The sequence below is a fragment of the Syzygium oleosum genome, unplaced genomic scaffold (assembly GCF_021117445.2).
Source record: "Syzygium oleosum isolate NSW1041296 unplaced genomic scaffold, Sole_v2.1 Sole_v2.08, whole genome shotgun sequence".
NCBI classification, from domain to species: domain Eukaryota; kingdom Viridiplantae; phylum Streptophyta; class Magnoliopsida; order Myrtales; family Myrtaceae; genus Syzygium; species Syzygium oleosum.
This window is the reverse complement of record NW_026607492.1, coordinates 6,552,064-6,568,934: the sequence shown is the minus strand read 5'-3', so window position 1 is coordinate 6,568,934 and position 16,871 is coordinate 6,552,064. Positions and strand designations below refer to the sequence as shown.

The 16,871-nt window shown below is 42.8% G+C and overlaps 2 protein-coding genes across 2 annotated transcripts; both read left to right on the top strand.

The window, feature by feature from the left end:
• The first annotated feature begins 3,250 nt into the window (after positions 1–3,250).
• Positions 3,251–8,540, top strand: LOC115684814 (gamma carbonic anhydrase 1, mitochondrial). Its single transcript, XM_030609698.2, has 5 exons — positions 3,251–3,521; positions 6,093–6,236; positions 7,164–7,289; positions 7,385–7,536; positions 8,133–8,540. Exons 1-5 carry the CDS (start codon positions 3,407–3,409, stop codon positions 8,409–8,411), a joined length of 816 nt encoding a protein of 271 aa, XP_030465558.1. The 5' UTR covers positions 3,251–3,406; the 3' UTR covers positions 8,412–8,540.
• A 4,955-nt stretch (positions 8,541–13,495) lies between these two features.
• LOC115668894 (uncharacterized) lies at positions 13,496–14,237 on the top strand. Its single transcript, XM_056314047.1, has one exon. The coding sequence runs from the start codon at positions 13,808–13,810 to the stop codon at positions 14,159–14,161; it is 354 nt and encodes a 117-aa protein (XP_056170022.1). The 5' UTR covers positions 13,496–13,807; the 3' UTR covers positions 14,162–14,237.
• The last annotated feature ends 2,634 nt before the right edge of the window (positions 14,238–16,871 follow it).

Sequence of the window (16,871 nt, the reverse complement as noted above, 5' to 3'; positions counted from 1 at the left end):
CCGTGCTTATTTCGCCGCGCTGATAGCTATACCCCCACCGTTTTTGCTTAGTTTACTCTGTCATGTTCTCCCAAGGACAAATCGCACTTGCCTGTCTATCTGTTTCTTTCCTTTCCATGTGTAGGAAAATTATTTTGGCCAAAACAGAGGGTGGATAGTTTGAACTAGGAAATACTCAAATCTTTTCAATTCTTACAAGGGATATTCGACCGAGCGGAAGTGTCATTATTGAAATTGCAAGGGACGGGGCTTGGATTTCACGTACGAAAGTCGTGATCTAGATACAATCATAGAACTCTAACATCAAGCACAACTTTACATGTCTTCAATGGATAGAGGACAACGATCCCTCTGTTTCTCTCTCTGTATACACTCCTTCTACAACAAAAGACCCTCGAATCGAATCCACCATCAATGAACTTTGTCTGGAGCTTTGTCCTAGAGACTGAAAACCGTGTCATCTTTCTGCTAAATTATCCTCAGGGACTCCGGGGGAAGAACAGCAGAAGTGCCAAAAGTTATGTACGGAGTTCATTTTGGTGCCAAAAGTTTCAAACGGATCACTTAAGTGCCAAAAGTTTACGCCGGCGATCACTTAAGTGCCAAATCGGAGAAAAAACGATCACTTAAGTGCCAACGGCGAGAAATTCCGACCAAATTTAATACGTGGCTTTTATATTTAAATTTTAATGACACGTGGCATTTCCACGTGTATAATTTAATTTTTTAAATATTTTTTTCTGATATTTTTTTCTTTCTTTTCTTTTTTCTTTTCTTTCTTTTTCTTCTTCTTCTTCTACCATAGCCAGGCCAGCCACCGGCCAGGGCCGGCCTTGTCGGGAGTCGCCTTCCTCCGGGCGAGGCCCGGCGAGGCAGTCGTGGCCTCGACGAGGGCCGGCCTCGTTGGATTTGGCGAGTTGACCTCGCCTGGGCAGGGCGAGCCCCGGCGAGGGCTCGCCTCGCCAGATCCGGAGAGGCCGGCCCTCGCCCGGAGGAAGGCGACGCCCGGCAAGGCCGGCCATGGCCGGTGGCATGACGCCGGCTATCGGAAATAAGAAGAAAAAAAAGAAAAGAAAGGAAAAAAGAAAGAAAAGGAAAAAAAAAAAAGAAATGTCACATCAGCTCCCGTGACCACATCAGCCTCCCGAGCCACATCAGCCTGAGAAATTAATAAAAAAATGTCACGTCGGATTTCCGGCGAAGTGGCATTTAAATGATCGTTTTTCACAACTTTTGACACTTAAGTGATCCGTTTGAAACTTTTGGCATCAAAGTGAGCTCCGTACACAACTTTTAGCACTTTTGCTGTTCTTCCCCCAGGGACTCCATTAGGTCTCGAGTTTTTGTCCCTCAGGCCAGATGGGTGACCAAACAGAGTAAGATGGAGCACCAAAATGGCAAAGCAGAGTCTCCAAGAAGGTTCTGTTCTGGGAGTTCGAGAAGGGAAGTGTGAGATTTTGCGGCCTAAACCTCGTTACAAGTGAAGAGTACATGAGCTTATTTATAGGCTTTACATAATGACAATCTAAAATAACAAATTATGATCAATTAAAGGAAATATACAGAATCACATAATAATATATAAAATTACAGAACATCCTAAATATTGGGTCAAGGCAATTTCGCTAGTATTCATTACGAAAACTATAAGTCAACTTTTGCTCCATATATTCAAATTCTTGCCAATGCAATTTGTCTTGACTACTTTTTAAAGCTATATTATGTATTCGAAAGAGCAGAAACAAATTAATTTTACTTGCAGAACAATCTAAAAATAGATCAAATAAATTTTTCGCTTGATGGGTAACGAAATATCCCTATATAATTTTGCTGTTGTTGAATCCCATGATATTTGTCAATTGTTTGCTTTCATTCCCTTGAAAGTTCCTAAAATCTCCAACTTGTTTTACCCTGGATCTTTTGTTTATTTTCTTTGTTTGATTGGATTGTTTTATTCTCATCACCATTGACAATTTGTAAGAGATTTCGAGTAAATAGTACATGCTTTGTATGAAAAGAGAAATATTAGATTTAGAACTATTAATTTTTTTTTGGTCAGATAAAAAAATACTATTAATTTACAAAATTAGTTTATCGAGTGATGTGCCGGACTTCAACTTTAATTTTAAGCAAGTGGGTTACATTCAATAACTAATAGCAGCCTGATACATTATTTTGGTAAACTAATTTGCGAATCAACATTAAATCTAGCCTTTGTCATAAAAGAGAGGATACTGCTGTAATAGTAAGTCGGGATGATTAAGAATGGAAGCAACACATCATCTTTCCTTTTTGTCTTCTCGCTAAGTAGAAAAATTGTGTTTGTCTGAAAGCAAAAAGGTGGAAAAGGACTGATGGATGAACGCCAGCGATGCGTCGAGGTTACCATAAGAGCTTCAAGATGGCAGTGACATTAAGAATGTTTAATTTAAGTCATAATTATTATTAATTTTGAGCAGCCCGCCATCACTGCACCACCGGATGCAAATTGAGATAAAAGCCAAAATCATCACACGTTTTGGATGCGTCGGTTCTACGACACAAATGAATCGGGATTTTCTGATCAAGGAACCACTAATGTATACGGACTCATGATCAAACCAATCAACCAATCTTATCGAACTTGACCAGCAACCTCCTACTTATATATAGAAAATAAGGATAAGTGCACTATAAGTCTTAAAACTTGTCATGAAAGTGCAATTGAGTCCTAAAACTTTTAAAAAAATGCGATTAAGTCTTAAAATTTGTCACGAAAATGCAATCAAGTCCTAAAACTTTCAAAAAGTGCAATTAAGTCCTAAAACTAATCACGAAGGTGCGATCAAGACCTAAAACTTTCAAAAAGTGCAATCAATGGAAGGACTTGATTGAACCAATTTGACAAGTTTTAGGACTTGTTTGCACTTTTTGAAAGTTTTAGGACTCAATTGCACTTTCGTAACAAGTTTTAGGACTTAATTACACATTATGAAAATTTTAAGACTCAATTACACTTTCGTGACAAGTTTTAGGACTTTCAATGCACTTACCCCTACAAAATATATCTATCTCACCAAAAACAATACTAAAGTCAGAAGCCGGTCGTAACTCCACCGTGCTGACACGTGGCGTAGGACGATAGGCTGCTTCCGCAGATAAAACGCAGCCTTTTTTACTTTACACATCGTCAGCGACGTCGTGCCACTGGAAAATTAGCTCGCTTCGCTTAGAGAGAGAGCGGTCCCTTCCCTCTCGCTCTCCTCCATTTCTCACTCCCAACGGTCTCTCTCTCTCTCTCTCTCTCTCTCTCTCTCTCTTCTCGCGCAGTCGCGGGTGGAAGACACCATAGGCACCAAAACCCCCACGGGCCACCGCCATCGCTGACCAATCCTCGATCGGAGGTCGTAGGGGCCAAGGGGAGAGGATGGGCACGCTGGGGAAAGCGATCTACGCCGTCGGGTTCTGGATCCGCGAGACCGGCCAAGCCCTCGATCGCCTCGGCTGCCGACTGCAGGGCAGCTATCACTTCCAGGAGCAATGTACGTCTCTCTCTCTCTCTCTCTCTCTCTCTCTATCTCCACCCAATCGTTTGCCGCGGGTTTCTTCGAACGTTCGAACTAGCTTGGTTCGGTGTGGAGGCGATTGGAACGAGGATTGGTGGATTCGGAGCTGTGCTTTTTAGCTGTAATATCGTTAGATTGATGGGAGTGATGATTTTTCGTGGCGCTTTTTCGGGGGCGAGTGATTGATTGAGGTCTGTGAGGGTGGTTTTGGCGTCGGTGCGGGGGCTGCGGAGGTGTGAAGATGAGATTATGGTTGGATCCCGCTCTGTAACCGTCGGTTCAGTAAGTCGAGCGATAGAGGCTGGTGTAGGGTTTTGTAAAATTGACTGTGGGAAGTATCGGGTGTGCCTGTGTATATTCTTTCGAGCTTGACTTGAGTTGGACCGTAATTGCCTACTGGAATTTATCGCAATACGAAAGGCATCGAATGGGTACCATGATAACACCGAGCTTCCGTGATAGTAATTTTCTTTGTGAATCCGTAATAATCGCGAGCATTGTATTATTAATCTTCTATATTCCACAAGACAATTAGAATTACTGCAAAATCAGTTGTTATACAGCTCTCTCTCTCTCTCTCTCTCTCTCTCTCTCATTTCTCTTCTGAACATGAATGGAAGTAGTTTTATGTCCGAAAAGCCTGATTGCTTCAAAGGTGGAAAATCTCTCTTTTGAGTGGTTGAAATTACTTATGCTATTAGACATGTTTTAACTAGAGAAACTACAGAGACTTAGTTACAGTTTGGCTTTTCGGAACCTTGACAAAGCATGTTTTGGGGATTTTTAGTTAGCTATGGAGCAAAGCTTACCATTTTTTGTTCCATACCAAAATCTGTTGATGGCTGAAAGAAAAAAAGCCATAGCCCCTCAAGGATATGTTTGAAGAATCTGAAGTTACCTTGTATCCCTATTCTCTGCAAGGCGACCAACCTCTTTTTGGTCATGATATAGCTGAATAATATTGTTTCTACGAGCAATTTAATGAAGAGGAGTCTTGGCTTTACCGGGTTGATCTTAGTTCAAACTATGAGGAGAGTGGCCTATCGCTTGTTGACTTCTTGTCTTCTACTATTATTAATGCTAGAAAATGACATTTCTTCATATTCACAGTCAATTTTTTTTTCACCTGATATTCCATCCTTTATTGAGCTTTAATCTGCATTTTTGTCTTCTAGTTGTGTTAGCAGCTTAATATGGACTGCCCTCAATGCATTTTCTGTTACTGTATCATGTCATGCTCCAAATGCTCAACTTTCAGTTGGTCATGTGATAAATGCGTAATTGCGCGCGTGCGCGTGTTAAAAGAAAGGAGAGAAAAGTTGGGTCGTGTGTTTGTATGCACATGTCATCAAAAGGGTTGATCAACGTAGAAATTTTACTTTTAGATATTTCCGCTTCTAGTTGAATTAGTCCTTGAGTGCCAACTACAATTAAGGCGAAAGATTCATAAAACTAAGAATTCTTAGTTGAAATAAACTTCTTCCAAAAGGAAAAAAAAGGTACCATGACTTGGAAAGACTGCATGATCTCCTTAAAAATCTTTGGAGGAGACAACAATTTTTTAGATGAATTGTTAGTGACTTGGATATGATGAGATTTTTAAATTGAACAACTCCACGGTGAAGCGTCTGGTATTGTCAATTTGAATTTCTTGTTTGAAATATGTGGGAATATGTCAACTATTCCAGGCTGCCTTCCTATGTAATGTGGCTGGCAACATTGGCTATTTGCTTGATGCAAACCAATGCTTGTAAAAAAGGGGGGAAGATATGTCAGGCACATTCTTGGTATGATGGGATTGAGGGAGGAATTTATATAGTCTAGCACATGTTACCTGGTATAATGTGCACCTTTAGAGGCAAAATTCTTGTGAGGACACTTAAATTTGTTTGAATCTACTTTTACATTCATACTTCTATTTTTTTTTGTCGCCCTTGCTAAAGCATTCTACAATACCCTTTAAACTGGTTTGGTCCAGGAAATTAACGATAGATCTTTAGTGAAGACATAGAAAAAAAGAAGAAGAAACAGAAACAGCAACATTTGGGATCCTAGTGGTTGCTATATTAGCTTTGTATTTCATATTTTGGCTGTATAAGAATTGGACTTCAGTCTTATACATTTACATAGGTGAGAGGTGAGAGAGGACATTCTGTTCTTCTCTTATCTTTCTTTTCTTCTTGTCCTTTTTTCCAATCACATAAAAGGTTCCATATAAATTAGAACAATAGGTGTAAAAGGGCCTTCTGGGGCGATGGTCGCCCTCGTCATGGTAGATTTGGGTTTTTCCCCTTTTAAAGTTATTGATATAATTTTCTTTATTATTTATCCAATCCTAGTCTAGGTTTATCGAATACAGTATTATATTTAGTTGCCCACCAAACAAGATATAGGATATAGCAAATTTGTTCATATTTCTGATGTTATCCTATCTTATCACGATCCTTGTCCCAACAACCAAACACAACTTTAGTGGTTCTTTATATGATATGAAAACAGAAAAATTATAGGTGCTTTTCTTTTAACTAATCTATCTTTTTTGTACAGTATCAAGGCATCGGACGCTCATGAACATATTTGACAAAGCTCTTGTGATTGACAAAGATGTATTTGTGGCCCCAAGCGCATCTATCATTGGTGACGTTGAGGTTGGCAGAGGTTCCTCCATTTGGTATGGGTGTGTTTTGAGGGGTAAGCTGTGCCATATTGAATTTGATGACCCTTATAAAAACGTTTTATACTGAATGCAACAGCAATGAAGGGATGCTTTTTCTTCCATATATGCAATCAAGAAGTATGAACAGCTAATGAGTAAATAATCGTTGGTAGTGTTTTGAACTTTCTACCGTGTATTAACCAAAACGATACACATCATAAGTGTGTGTTCGCATCTTGTCTGTATCTTCCTTTGTGCTTGTCTGTTAGTTTATCAATGTGTAACAGTGTCATTATGGGTGAGATCATTTCTGTGAGATCCAAGGTGAATTCTGAGTTTGGTATAGATTTGTTCTTTATAACTTATTTGTTTGTGTCTTGTTTGTCTGTATCTGCCTTTGGCCTTATCTCTAAGTTTATCATTGTGTGACAGTGAAGTCATGATGGTTGAGATATTTTCCATTAGGTCCAAGACTTGAAATTTGGCATAGATTTGTCGTTCTTACTTATAAGCTATGTACTGATTAGGATTCAGAGCATGAAATCCAGATTATCGAAATATGATCTCTATATAATCTGAAGAAAATTAGGAAGCTCAACTGTGTGAAAAATGTAAAAGCTGCTAATGCAGTCGGCGTAAAAGGGTTTTGGTTGAGGATGCATTGGCATCTGAGGTATTGTGGTGCCAATGAAGAATCTATCTCGTGCTAAGACTTAACGGTCAAGACCTTCTATTTTTGCTTTTGCTTTCCTCAGTCTTGCTGGTGGAAGGAAGAACCATACTATATCTAGTTGCTGCCGTATCTTCTACAAGAACGAAATATTATCTGTATATATAGCATTTCTTAAGAAGTTTGTCTTGTAACTTGAATTCGAATTGACAAGGAACTTTACCCTTGCAACCTGTTCTGATATTAAAAGGTCTTTTTGCTGAATTACATTCTTATTTTTCTGTGTCTGTAGGTGACATAAACAACATTAGCATTGGATCAGGGACTAATATACAAGACAACTCTCTTGTTCATGTGGCAAAGTCAAACTTAAGTGGCAAGGTTTTGCCAACTATTATCGGAGATAATGTTACTGTAGGTGTGTTACCATTTGTTATTCCAAACTATTACCAAATTGAATATCTAGTTGCATTAAGTATATTTCATTCTGGTGATTCAGTTTGCCTTCTTCAGGTCACGGTGCTGTTTTACATGGATGTACTGTTGAGGACGAGGCATTTGTTGGTATGGGTGCCACTCTTCTCGATGGAGTCTATGTTGAGAAGCATTCCATGGTTGCTGCTGGAGCCCTTGTAAAGCAGAATACAAGAGTTCCTTGTGGAGAGGTTTGTAATATTAACCCTGCTGATTTTTCCCCCAAAATTGTAAATCCGCTAATTTGATTGTAATTTTGAAATCCTCATTCTGTCCTTTTCATGTATGTTGATGTTTTTGCTGACATGCTTCTCCTCATCAATTTCCTCCTTATATTTTGATGCACCATTGTCATTATTACCATTGTTTGCTAAGATTTGGATCTTTCATCCATTTTGAGTACTATAATTTGATCGACATTACACAGTTGAGGTTTACAGCCGGATTTAAATCTGTCAATATGGTCAACCTTCGCATTGTAATCTCCAAGGCTGACGGTGATTTTACTTAGCACAGTTCACATTTTACCCAAAAGAAACAATGAGAAAAAAAGAATTGGATGGTGTATGAGATATAGATATTGAATTGACGAGCTGATGAGCAGTGCTTTTGGTTGAGGTCAGTTGCATCTGCCTGGTCTGAACGTGGCTGAAGGGAAATTGAATAATCTGGAATGACTTGTTTGTGATTTCCAACATCTCTTTTGTAGCTCATTGCCTGCCTTTCTCTATGGTATCACTCAACTCTTAACTTCTTTACATTTTCAACTAAAACAACTGAATCGCAGGTATGGGGAGGAAATCCAGCCAAGTTCCTGAGGAAGCTCACAGAAGAAGAGATGGCTTTCATATCACAGTCAGCTGTAAACTACTCCAACTTGGCTCAGGTCCATGCTGCTGAAAATGTGAAGAGCTTTGATGAAATTGAGTTTGAGAAGGTGCTCCGCAAAAAGTTTGCTCGCCGTGATGAGGAGTATGACTCTATGCTGGGTGTCGTTCGCGAAACACCTCCAGAGCTTATCCTTCCAGATAATATTTTGCAAGATAAATTGCAGAAGGCAACTTGATTTACCCTTGTGCTGAAGGTAGGTATCTCCAGTTGAAATTTGATTTCGGAGGTATGCTGTCATCTGAAGATTAAGCGACTACAGAATTGATATTCAATAATATTTGAGGCTGGATAAGAATTCAAAGCATGATGCCTACTTCCTGGCATCTGGTCCTGCTCAATTTTTGTGGTCAAGTGGGCACTCGTTTAACATTGACTTGGAGTGACTGTTCCTCTGATTACACATTCAGGTATTCCACCGGACATGGTTTTCCATATCTGCATCGGACTTATTTTCCATATGTTCTTTTATTAATGAAGAAGGTACTATTCTTCCATGAAACTGACAAGTTCTAGGAAGTCGGTCATCATACTTTGCCACGCTCATTGAATATTGATGTTTAGGGTATGAGTTCAGGAAGCATCTGAGATCATCTTTGCGCTGGTTTAGTTAAATACCTCGAAGACGTCAAAGAGCACCTCCCCGAAAACCAAAGAACTTGTCCCGAAACACTCCTAAGTACTGTGTTAGAAGTGACTGATCCGATGAACATAGATTAATAAACTAGTTTTTGTTACTCTAGTGGTTTTTGCAGTGTCGTGGAGCAGACGGTGGGAGGTTCTCGTATGTCTGGCCACTGGCCCGATATATGTTTGGGTATTTGTAACTGGTGAAATCACTGAGAACTAGTGCAGAGAAGTGGAAGTTCAGGCGATCCTATTTGGGTTGGTCATGAATTTTCCATCATCCACATAAAATTTCCTTGAAATCAGCTCCTGAACTGAATGTTGCTTTGTCAAAATTTCTAGCAGAATTTGTGGATCTAATCTGAGTAATTGAGGATGGTATGATACACCAAAATAGTTCTCCTGTATCACTTCGATTTCACCTGATCTAATGGTTCTCCTGAATCTCTCGATTCATTCATGGCTTAAGCAAAACGTACATGGCTTCTTTTTCGTGATGTTTAGGCTGCGAATGACAATCATTCTGTTTCAGAAATCAAATTTGGCTAGAAATAGATTTTTCTTTTTCTATTCCTGGACGAGTTTCTGAGAAAAAAACACGATTGATAACGACACAATTTCTATGCTCGAAACAAAAATTTGTTTGATAACGGTACAAAATTACTTTCTCTTGGGTGGTCGGCGAGTGGACGGCGGGCAGATGGTAGCGGCGAACGGTGAGTAGCGGATGGTGGCAGCGAATGACGGGCAGCGGACGGCGAGGGGAGGCGGCGGTGGACGGCGACGCGGCTAGTACGTAGAACGGCGGCAGGAGGGGGGCGGCGGCGGGAGGGGGTCGGCAGCGGGAGGAGGGCAGACGGTGGCAGCAAACGGTGGACGGCAGACAGTGGGGGGAGGCAGCGACGCAGCCAGTATGGAGGACGGCAGCTGGAGGCGGCCGACGTCGGGTGGCGGTAGGAGGCGGGAGGAGGGTGGCGGCGGCCGGTGGCAGGAGGGGGGTGTGAGCGGGAGTTGGGCGACAGGCGACAGGAGATGGTGGTCGGTAGGCGGCGGCCCATAGTGGAGAAGGTCGGCCAAAGGCAGGAGGCGGCGGTCGGCAAGTGGGCGGTGGGTGGGCGACTGGCTAGTAGTGAGAGTGAGCGATGGGAAGAGTTTTTTTTTCTCATTTTTGTTTCAGAAATAGAAAAATAGAAAATTTTTACTTATCATTTATGTTCCAAACCTATTTCTAAAATCAAAATTTATTTCAGAAATTGAAAAATGAAATTACGTTACCAAATTCTGGAACAAAAAAATAGAAACATAATGGTTATCATTCGCAGCCTTAGGGTGTGCATGGCAATGATTTTGTGCCCGGGAACTGATTCTGTTTAGAAATGATTCTTTTTTATTCTATGTCCGAAAACTGATTCTAAGCATTTGAAGGCGTTTGGTAACAGTTCAAAATTTCCATTCCTAGAATAGAAAAAGAACAGAAATGCATTTGGTAATGGCACAAAATTTATTTTTATTAATAATATTTTTAAATATTTTAATATTTTTTCTTCTCCTCCTTCTTGGCCGTGGCCTGGTCGCCGGCCACTGGTGAGGACGAGGCTGGACCCTCGCGGCCTGGGCGAGGGTCGCCCTCGCCGGCCTTTTCCAGCCCTTGCCCGAGCCGACGAGGGCCACTCTCAAGGCTCGTGGCCTAGGCGAGGGCTGGATTTTTGCCGCCGCCCCCCTCGCCAATTTGGCAAGGGTGGCTCTCGCCCAGGCCGCGAGCCTCGAGGGTGGCCCTTGCTTGCTCGAGCGTGGGCTGGAAAAGGCCGGCGAGGGCGACCCTCGCCCAGGCCGCGACGCCCTCGCCGGCCCTCGTTTGTGTCGCCAGGTCGTTGATAGGCAAAAAGAAAGAAGAAGAACAAAAAGAACGGGAAAGAAGAAGAAAAAAAATAATTTCTTTTCCAATTTTGATTCTTGTTTCCAGAAACAAGAAGCTACTTTTTTTTTTTATTCTTGATTCTTTTCCAAAATTGATTCTGAGAATAATTTTTTGCAAATTTGTGTCCGGAAACAAAAAGTTTACCAAATGGATTTCTGTTTCAAAACTGATTTTAGGAACAAAAGAACAAAAATTTTCACTATTTGGCAAGTTGCTAAACGGATCCTTAGTGGCCGATAAAGAAGGGATTCCTGGATGCATGGTCATAGTCGCGTTCATCAGGATGTGTTATCATCAAGCACGAGGCATTTGCTAGCCGTACACTTAGAATGGTTCAATTAACTGTTCAGAGGCAGAAAAATCAGGGCGCCCACCGGGGAGGAAACGAGAACATCAGTTCTACTTTTTCAAGGGTGTGTGCTTGTGACCTCGCTGCCATCAACATCTGAGGTAGGCCCCGGCATGGTCGCGTCGAGAAATTTGCTGCACTCCGACGCGATCGGGAGTCGAATTCTAGAATCCCAGAAAAATGAAAGTTTGGTTACTTGAAAATTCGTTTCGAAAGATTAGAAACTTCAATGGAGACTGAGGATGTAATTATCAGGCGTAAAATTAAATTAATACCTATACTTTTAAAGAGAGAAGAAATACCGACCAAAACAAAAAGAGAGAGAAGAAATAATTTTATTCTTAAAAAAATTCAAATAGCTTGGCCCTTCTTTTCCACAATAAATCGCTGGCAATATAATGAAGATTCCAACAAGTGGAGGAAAAACTATCAACACGGTGGAATTCTATCATATGATTCAATCAATATTGCAGTTTTATACACTTTAGATAATACTCCATAAAAAACTTTAGTGGAGAATTGGTTGACGGGAGTATTTATTTTGCTATAATTTTTTTCGCGAGTATTCACTTCGACAACAACATTTGAAGTAATAAAACGAATGTAGTTTTAGATCCATGTAGTGCAACTGCATCTTGCCGGTGAAGATACAAGCGTAGTAGTCCCAAGCGAATGCACGGCATATCACGATCTAGCCATTGAACCAAAAGAATGTGACGGCACATCCATCTATGGACTATGAGTGACTCGTGTATACTCTTCGGGATCAATTCGAGTCGTGTGATTTTCGCTAGCCAAATAAGCTATCGAGATTTTTTTTTAGGGTTAATACCACGAAAAACCCTAAACTGGTACACTTGTGACACATTTACCCCAAACTATTTTTTTGACCATAAAAAACCCCAAACTGGTACACCTGTGACAATTTTACCATGAACTATTTTTTTGACCACCAAAAACCTCAAACTGGTACACCTGTGACAATTTTACCCTCAACTTACCACAAAAAACCCCAAACTGGTACATATGTGACAATTTTACCATGAATTAAAATTTTAATATTATTTTTTTATTTTTTTTCGAATTTTTATTTATTTTTTATTCTTTTCTTTTCTTTTTTTTTTTCATCTTCAAACTCTGGCCGGTCACCGATTCGGCGACCGGCCAGAGGCGGAAGCCGGCGAGGGCCACCCTTGCCGGCGTCGGGCGAGGGCCGTCCCGCCCGACTCGCGAGGGTGGCCCTCGCCCGACGCAGCGAGGGTCGCCCTCGCCGCATCCGGCGAGGGTCGCGCGAGGTCGCCTCTCGCTGGATCTCGGCGAGGGCGACCCTCGCCCTGGGCCTGGCGAGGGCCGCCCGACGCGCCGCCCGAGTCTGGCGAGGGTCGCCCTTGCCCTGTGGCGTGCGAGGACCGCCTCGCCCGACGCAGCGAGGGTCGCCCTTGCTGATCCGGCGGGCGAGGGGCCGCTGACGCCGGCGAGGGCAACCTCGCTAATACCGACGAGGGTCGCCCTCGCGGATCGGGCGAGGCGGCCCTCGCCGGCTTCCGCCTCTAGCCGGTCGCCGGACCGGCGACCGGCCAGAGGTTGAAGGTGAAGGAAAAAAAAAGAAAAGAAAAGAAAAAAGAAAAAATTCAAAAAAATAAAAAAAATAATATTAAAAATTATTTCAGTGTAAAATTGTCACATGTGTACCAGTTTAGGGTTTTTTGTGGTATGTTTGGGGTAAAATTGTCACAGGTGTACCGGTTTGGAGTTTTTTATGGTAAAAAAAATAGTTTGGGGTAAATGTGTCACAAGTGTACCAGTTTAAGATTTTTCGTGGTATTAACCCTTTTTTTTATTGTGGGATAAAACCGCACTCCATAGTAGTAGGACTTGAGTTTCACAAGTAAAGCTTCTTGTACAATTCTGCAAGCTTCGTTTTCTGATCTGCAGCTTCGTTGCCCTTTCTTGCTCTGGTCATTTGAGTGCAGCATCTACTCACTTGCGGACCTCAAGATTTCTTGCTACTAGGAATGACTATGAAATAGAACTCTCGACAACATTAATAAACATGCAAATCGACATGCCGTCAACACATGAAATAGAAACACCGTGCCAAGTACCGCAGCGATGAATAGGTTATCGAACATACCTAATGATATTTCACACCGATAGTTACACGAACCGAGGCAGATATAGGATATGCTGCAATGAAAAATCGCCGCTCTCTACGAAAACCGGATCCGATACGGGCATGAGTTTAATGGAGGCCTGCAAAGGCATGGATAATCACGACATCGTCGTCCACATGGTCCGATTTCTGAGCCTGATGACTCCTGCTCCAGAAGAAATCTTCAAGGTTGTGATGTCACTAGCGAAACGGTCCGAAGACTAAACAAATCGCGTGTTCGTTTGATTGATTGATTCAGAGAGCAAGAAGGCGTGATAAGCTGGAGAATCATTCTTGGCCGATGGATGGACGAAACATACGAATTGAAAAGGCACGACTTTCCTTACCTAACACACTCACTATTTTATCCGGCAAACATTACATTACTTCCCCATTACACCGCACTATCGTTCTATATTCACATCTGTCATTTAACCTTTCCCCACTCGTCTAATATATATTAGCTGGTTTGTGTCTAAATCAAATGTATCTGCATCACCGAAGCAAAACGAGCAATCGAGCCGAGCCATGTTCAGAGCTTTCAGCACCAGAAGAGGCCGCGGCAGATACGAGAAGTTAGGCAATGAGCAATTGCCTGCCATACCTCCTTTGGAAGCTGGGAAACTGAAAAGGACTGCGAGTTTGCCTGCTGGAGTGTTGGGTTCGCCCGTGAACCCGACACAGGAGGTGACCGTTCCGGCCGTTCCCCAGGGGAAGCCTCCGAAGAAAGTCAACAAGAGCCACCCCCTGTTCAGTCTCTTCGATAGTCGCCGGAAGAAGAAGATCACGGCGAGGCCCGAGCTAGCCAGGTATCTCGAATATGTGAAGGAGGGCGGGCTGTGGGGTGCAGACTCGAATAAGCCTGTGATATACTACAGCTGAAAGGGGTTATGTTTACCCCCTTTTTCTTTTATGTGCTGCACATTGATTGTCAATAGAGGTTTGGTAGATTTGAGTATCTAGGAGAGTCTTCATTGAAGAACAAGCTCCTTTTCTTCTTCTTCTTTTTTCCGAAGAGCAATTCAATGTGAATAATCTTGTTAACTGCCATAACCAAAATAGGCTTACAAAGTCATCGGAAACACGGTATCGCACATGTTACTTTTCGGAATTTCCGGGATAAACATATAGGCAGGATCGGTTCTAATCGTGCTAAACACGGGCTGAATATTTCCGATTTGTAGCGATTTGAGGAGCTTCATGCACCAACTATCTTGATGATACTTTAGATCTTAGGAATGTGGAAGTTATCTGTTCAGTGGATTCAAGATCTCTTTCAGAATCACCAGATCTGAAAAATGCAGGTCCTTTGAATTCAAGCCGGATAGAGAGACGCAATTTATCTAATTGGGATCATGGACGTTGTCCCAAAGAGATTCACAGGGTAGAAACCATATCAATCATAACGTTTTCTTTTAGTGATCCGTTCATCATCTTATGTATGGATCGTGATTATTTTGTTATTTTTCATTTTGGTCATGTATCCTGAGCCCCATGGTCTCGGGCTCGGCCACGAGCGATGGGGTCCCGAGTTCGGGAGCCGAGGCATCGACCAGGGCACCAAGGTTTCGAGCTTGATCTTCAGGGTCAGGAACCTAGCCCTCAAGGTCCCAACCGCCACCCTAGGGTCACGAACCCGACTCCTGCTCGGGTCGGCCCCCCGGGGTTATATGTCGACGATGCCCAAGTGTCCCGGGTTCGGGCACCCAACTCTGGGATCCTGGGCTCCGGCAAGTGTGATGGAACGAAGCATACAGATTGGGTTTTCATGCCTTGAATAATCCAATAACTCAAGACAGGGCCTAATTCCAAAAAAAACCCTCAACTTTACACTTTGTCCCAATTATATCCTGAAATTTTTTTTGTCTCAAGAAAAACCTCAAACTTTTATCCGAGTCCCAAATCTGCCCTCCCGTTATAAATTTGTCCAATTAACGTCAGAAAAAAAAAGAAAAAAAAGAGAGAGAGAACCGGCAGCTGCGGCGGTGGCCAAGCCTTCGGCGGTGGCCGCCGCCACAGCCGCCGGGAAGGAGCGGCAGCCCTCGCTTGGGCCTTCCCGAAGGCCGACGACCCTCTTCGGCCCGGGCGAGTCGCCAGTGAGGGCGTGCAGCCCCCGATCTGGGGCGAGGGTCGCGCCCTCCCCCAGATCGGGGGCTGCACGCCCTCGCCGGCGAGGGTCGGTGGCCCTCGCCCGGGCCTTCCCGAAGGCCGGCGACTCGCCCGAGTCGGCGAGGGTCGGCGGCCCTCGCCCCGGGCATTCCCAAAGGCCGGCGACCCTTGCCGGTCCCGGGCGAGTCGCCGGCGAGGGCGTGCAACCCCCGATCTGGGGCGAGGGTCGCGCCCTCCCCGATCGGGGGTTGCACGCCCTCGCTGGCTGAGGTCTGGCGGCCCTCGCCCGGGCCTTCCCGAAGGCCGGCGACTCGCCCGGGCCCGGCCGAGGGTCGCCGGCCTTCGGAAGGCCCAAGCTAGGGCCGCCGCTCCTTCCCGGCGGCTGTGGCGGTGGCCATCGGCGACGGCTTGGCCACCGCCGCAGCTGCCAGTTCTCTTTTTTTTTTTTTCTGACGTTAATTGAACGGATTTATAACGGGAGGGCAGATTTGGGACTCGGATAAAAATTTGAGGTTTTTCTTAAGACAAAAAAAAAGTTCAAGATATAATTAAGATAAAGTGTAAAGTTCAGGGTTTTTTTGGGTATTCGGCCCTCAAGACAGAGAGAGGTCCATTTTTTGTTTTTGAAAATGTTTTCTGTTTTGTCGTTTCTTCGAAAGTCAAAATGAATAAAATAAGAAATTATTTTTCTTGCAAAAGCATATTCAATTACGAAAGTGAAAATGCTCATCAATCTGAACGAGAACGTTCTAAACATATCTGTGTCGTTTTCGAAGTTAAACAAGTAAGCTCTTCGCTGTATACTTTGGTTACATTTCTTATTCATTTTAGAATCGTAGTTGTAAAAAGTCAAATGATTTTCGCATGTGATCAGACGCATTTTTAATATTGTTTTTGTTCTCGAGTGAAAATGAAAATAGATGACCAATTTTTTTTTTCTCGGATAAGACTTTTGAATATCTCAAATTATTATTTGCGACTCAAATCTATTCTCCATTGGCATTCTGTTCAATATTCCTTTAAAATATATACATATGGATTTTCCACATCGGATCCGGCTTGCATAGAATAGATGCAATGAAATCGCCACTCCACGAAAACAAGAAAAATTCGTGATACAAAATATAGGAGATGATTTCAAATGGCCGGTAAGGTGATACTCCCAAATTAGAATAAGGGGCTGTTTGGTAACTTGCCAAACAGTATCCGATTTTATTATTTTGTTCTCTGGAACAAAAAAAGAAAAGAAATCCGTTTGGTAAATTTTTTGTTCCCGAGCACAAATTTGTTCCCAGAATCAGTTTTGGAACAGAATTAAGAATAAAAAAAAAGGTTAATTCTTGATTCTGGGAACAATAATAAAAAATGGAAAAGATTTTTTTCTTCTTCTTCTTCTTCTTGGTTGGTCTTCTTCATTTTTTCTGGCCTGTGACCGATCGTTGGCCGCTAGCCACAGGCGATCAGTCATAGGCCAGGGCCGGCG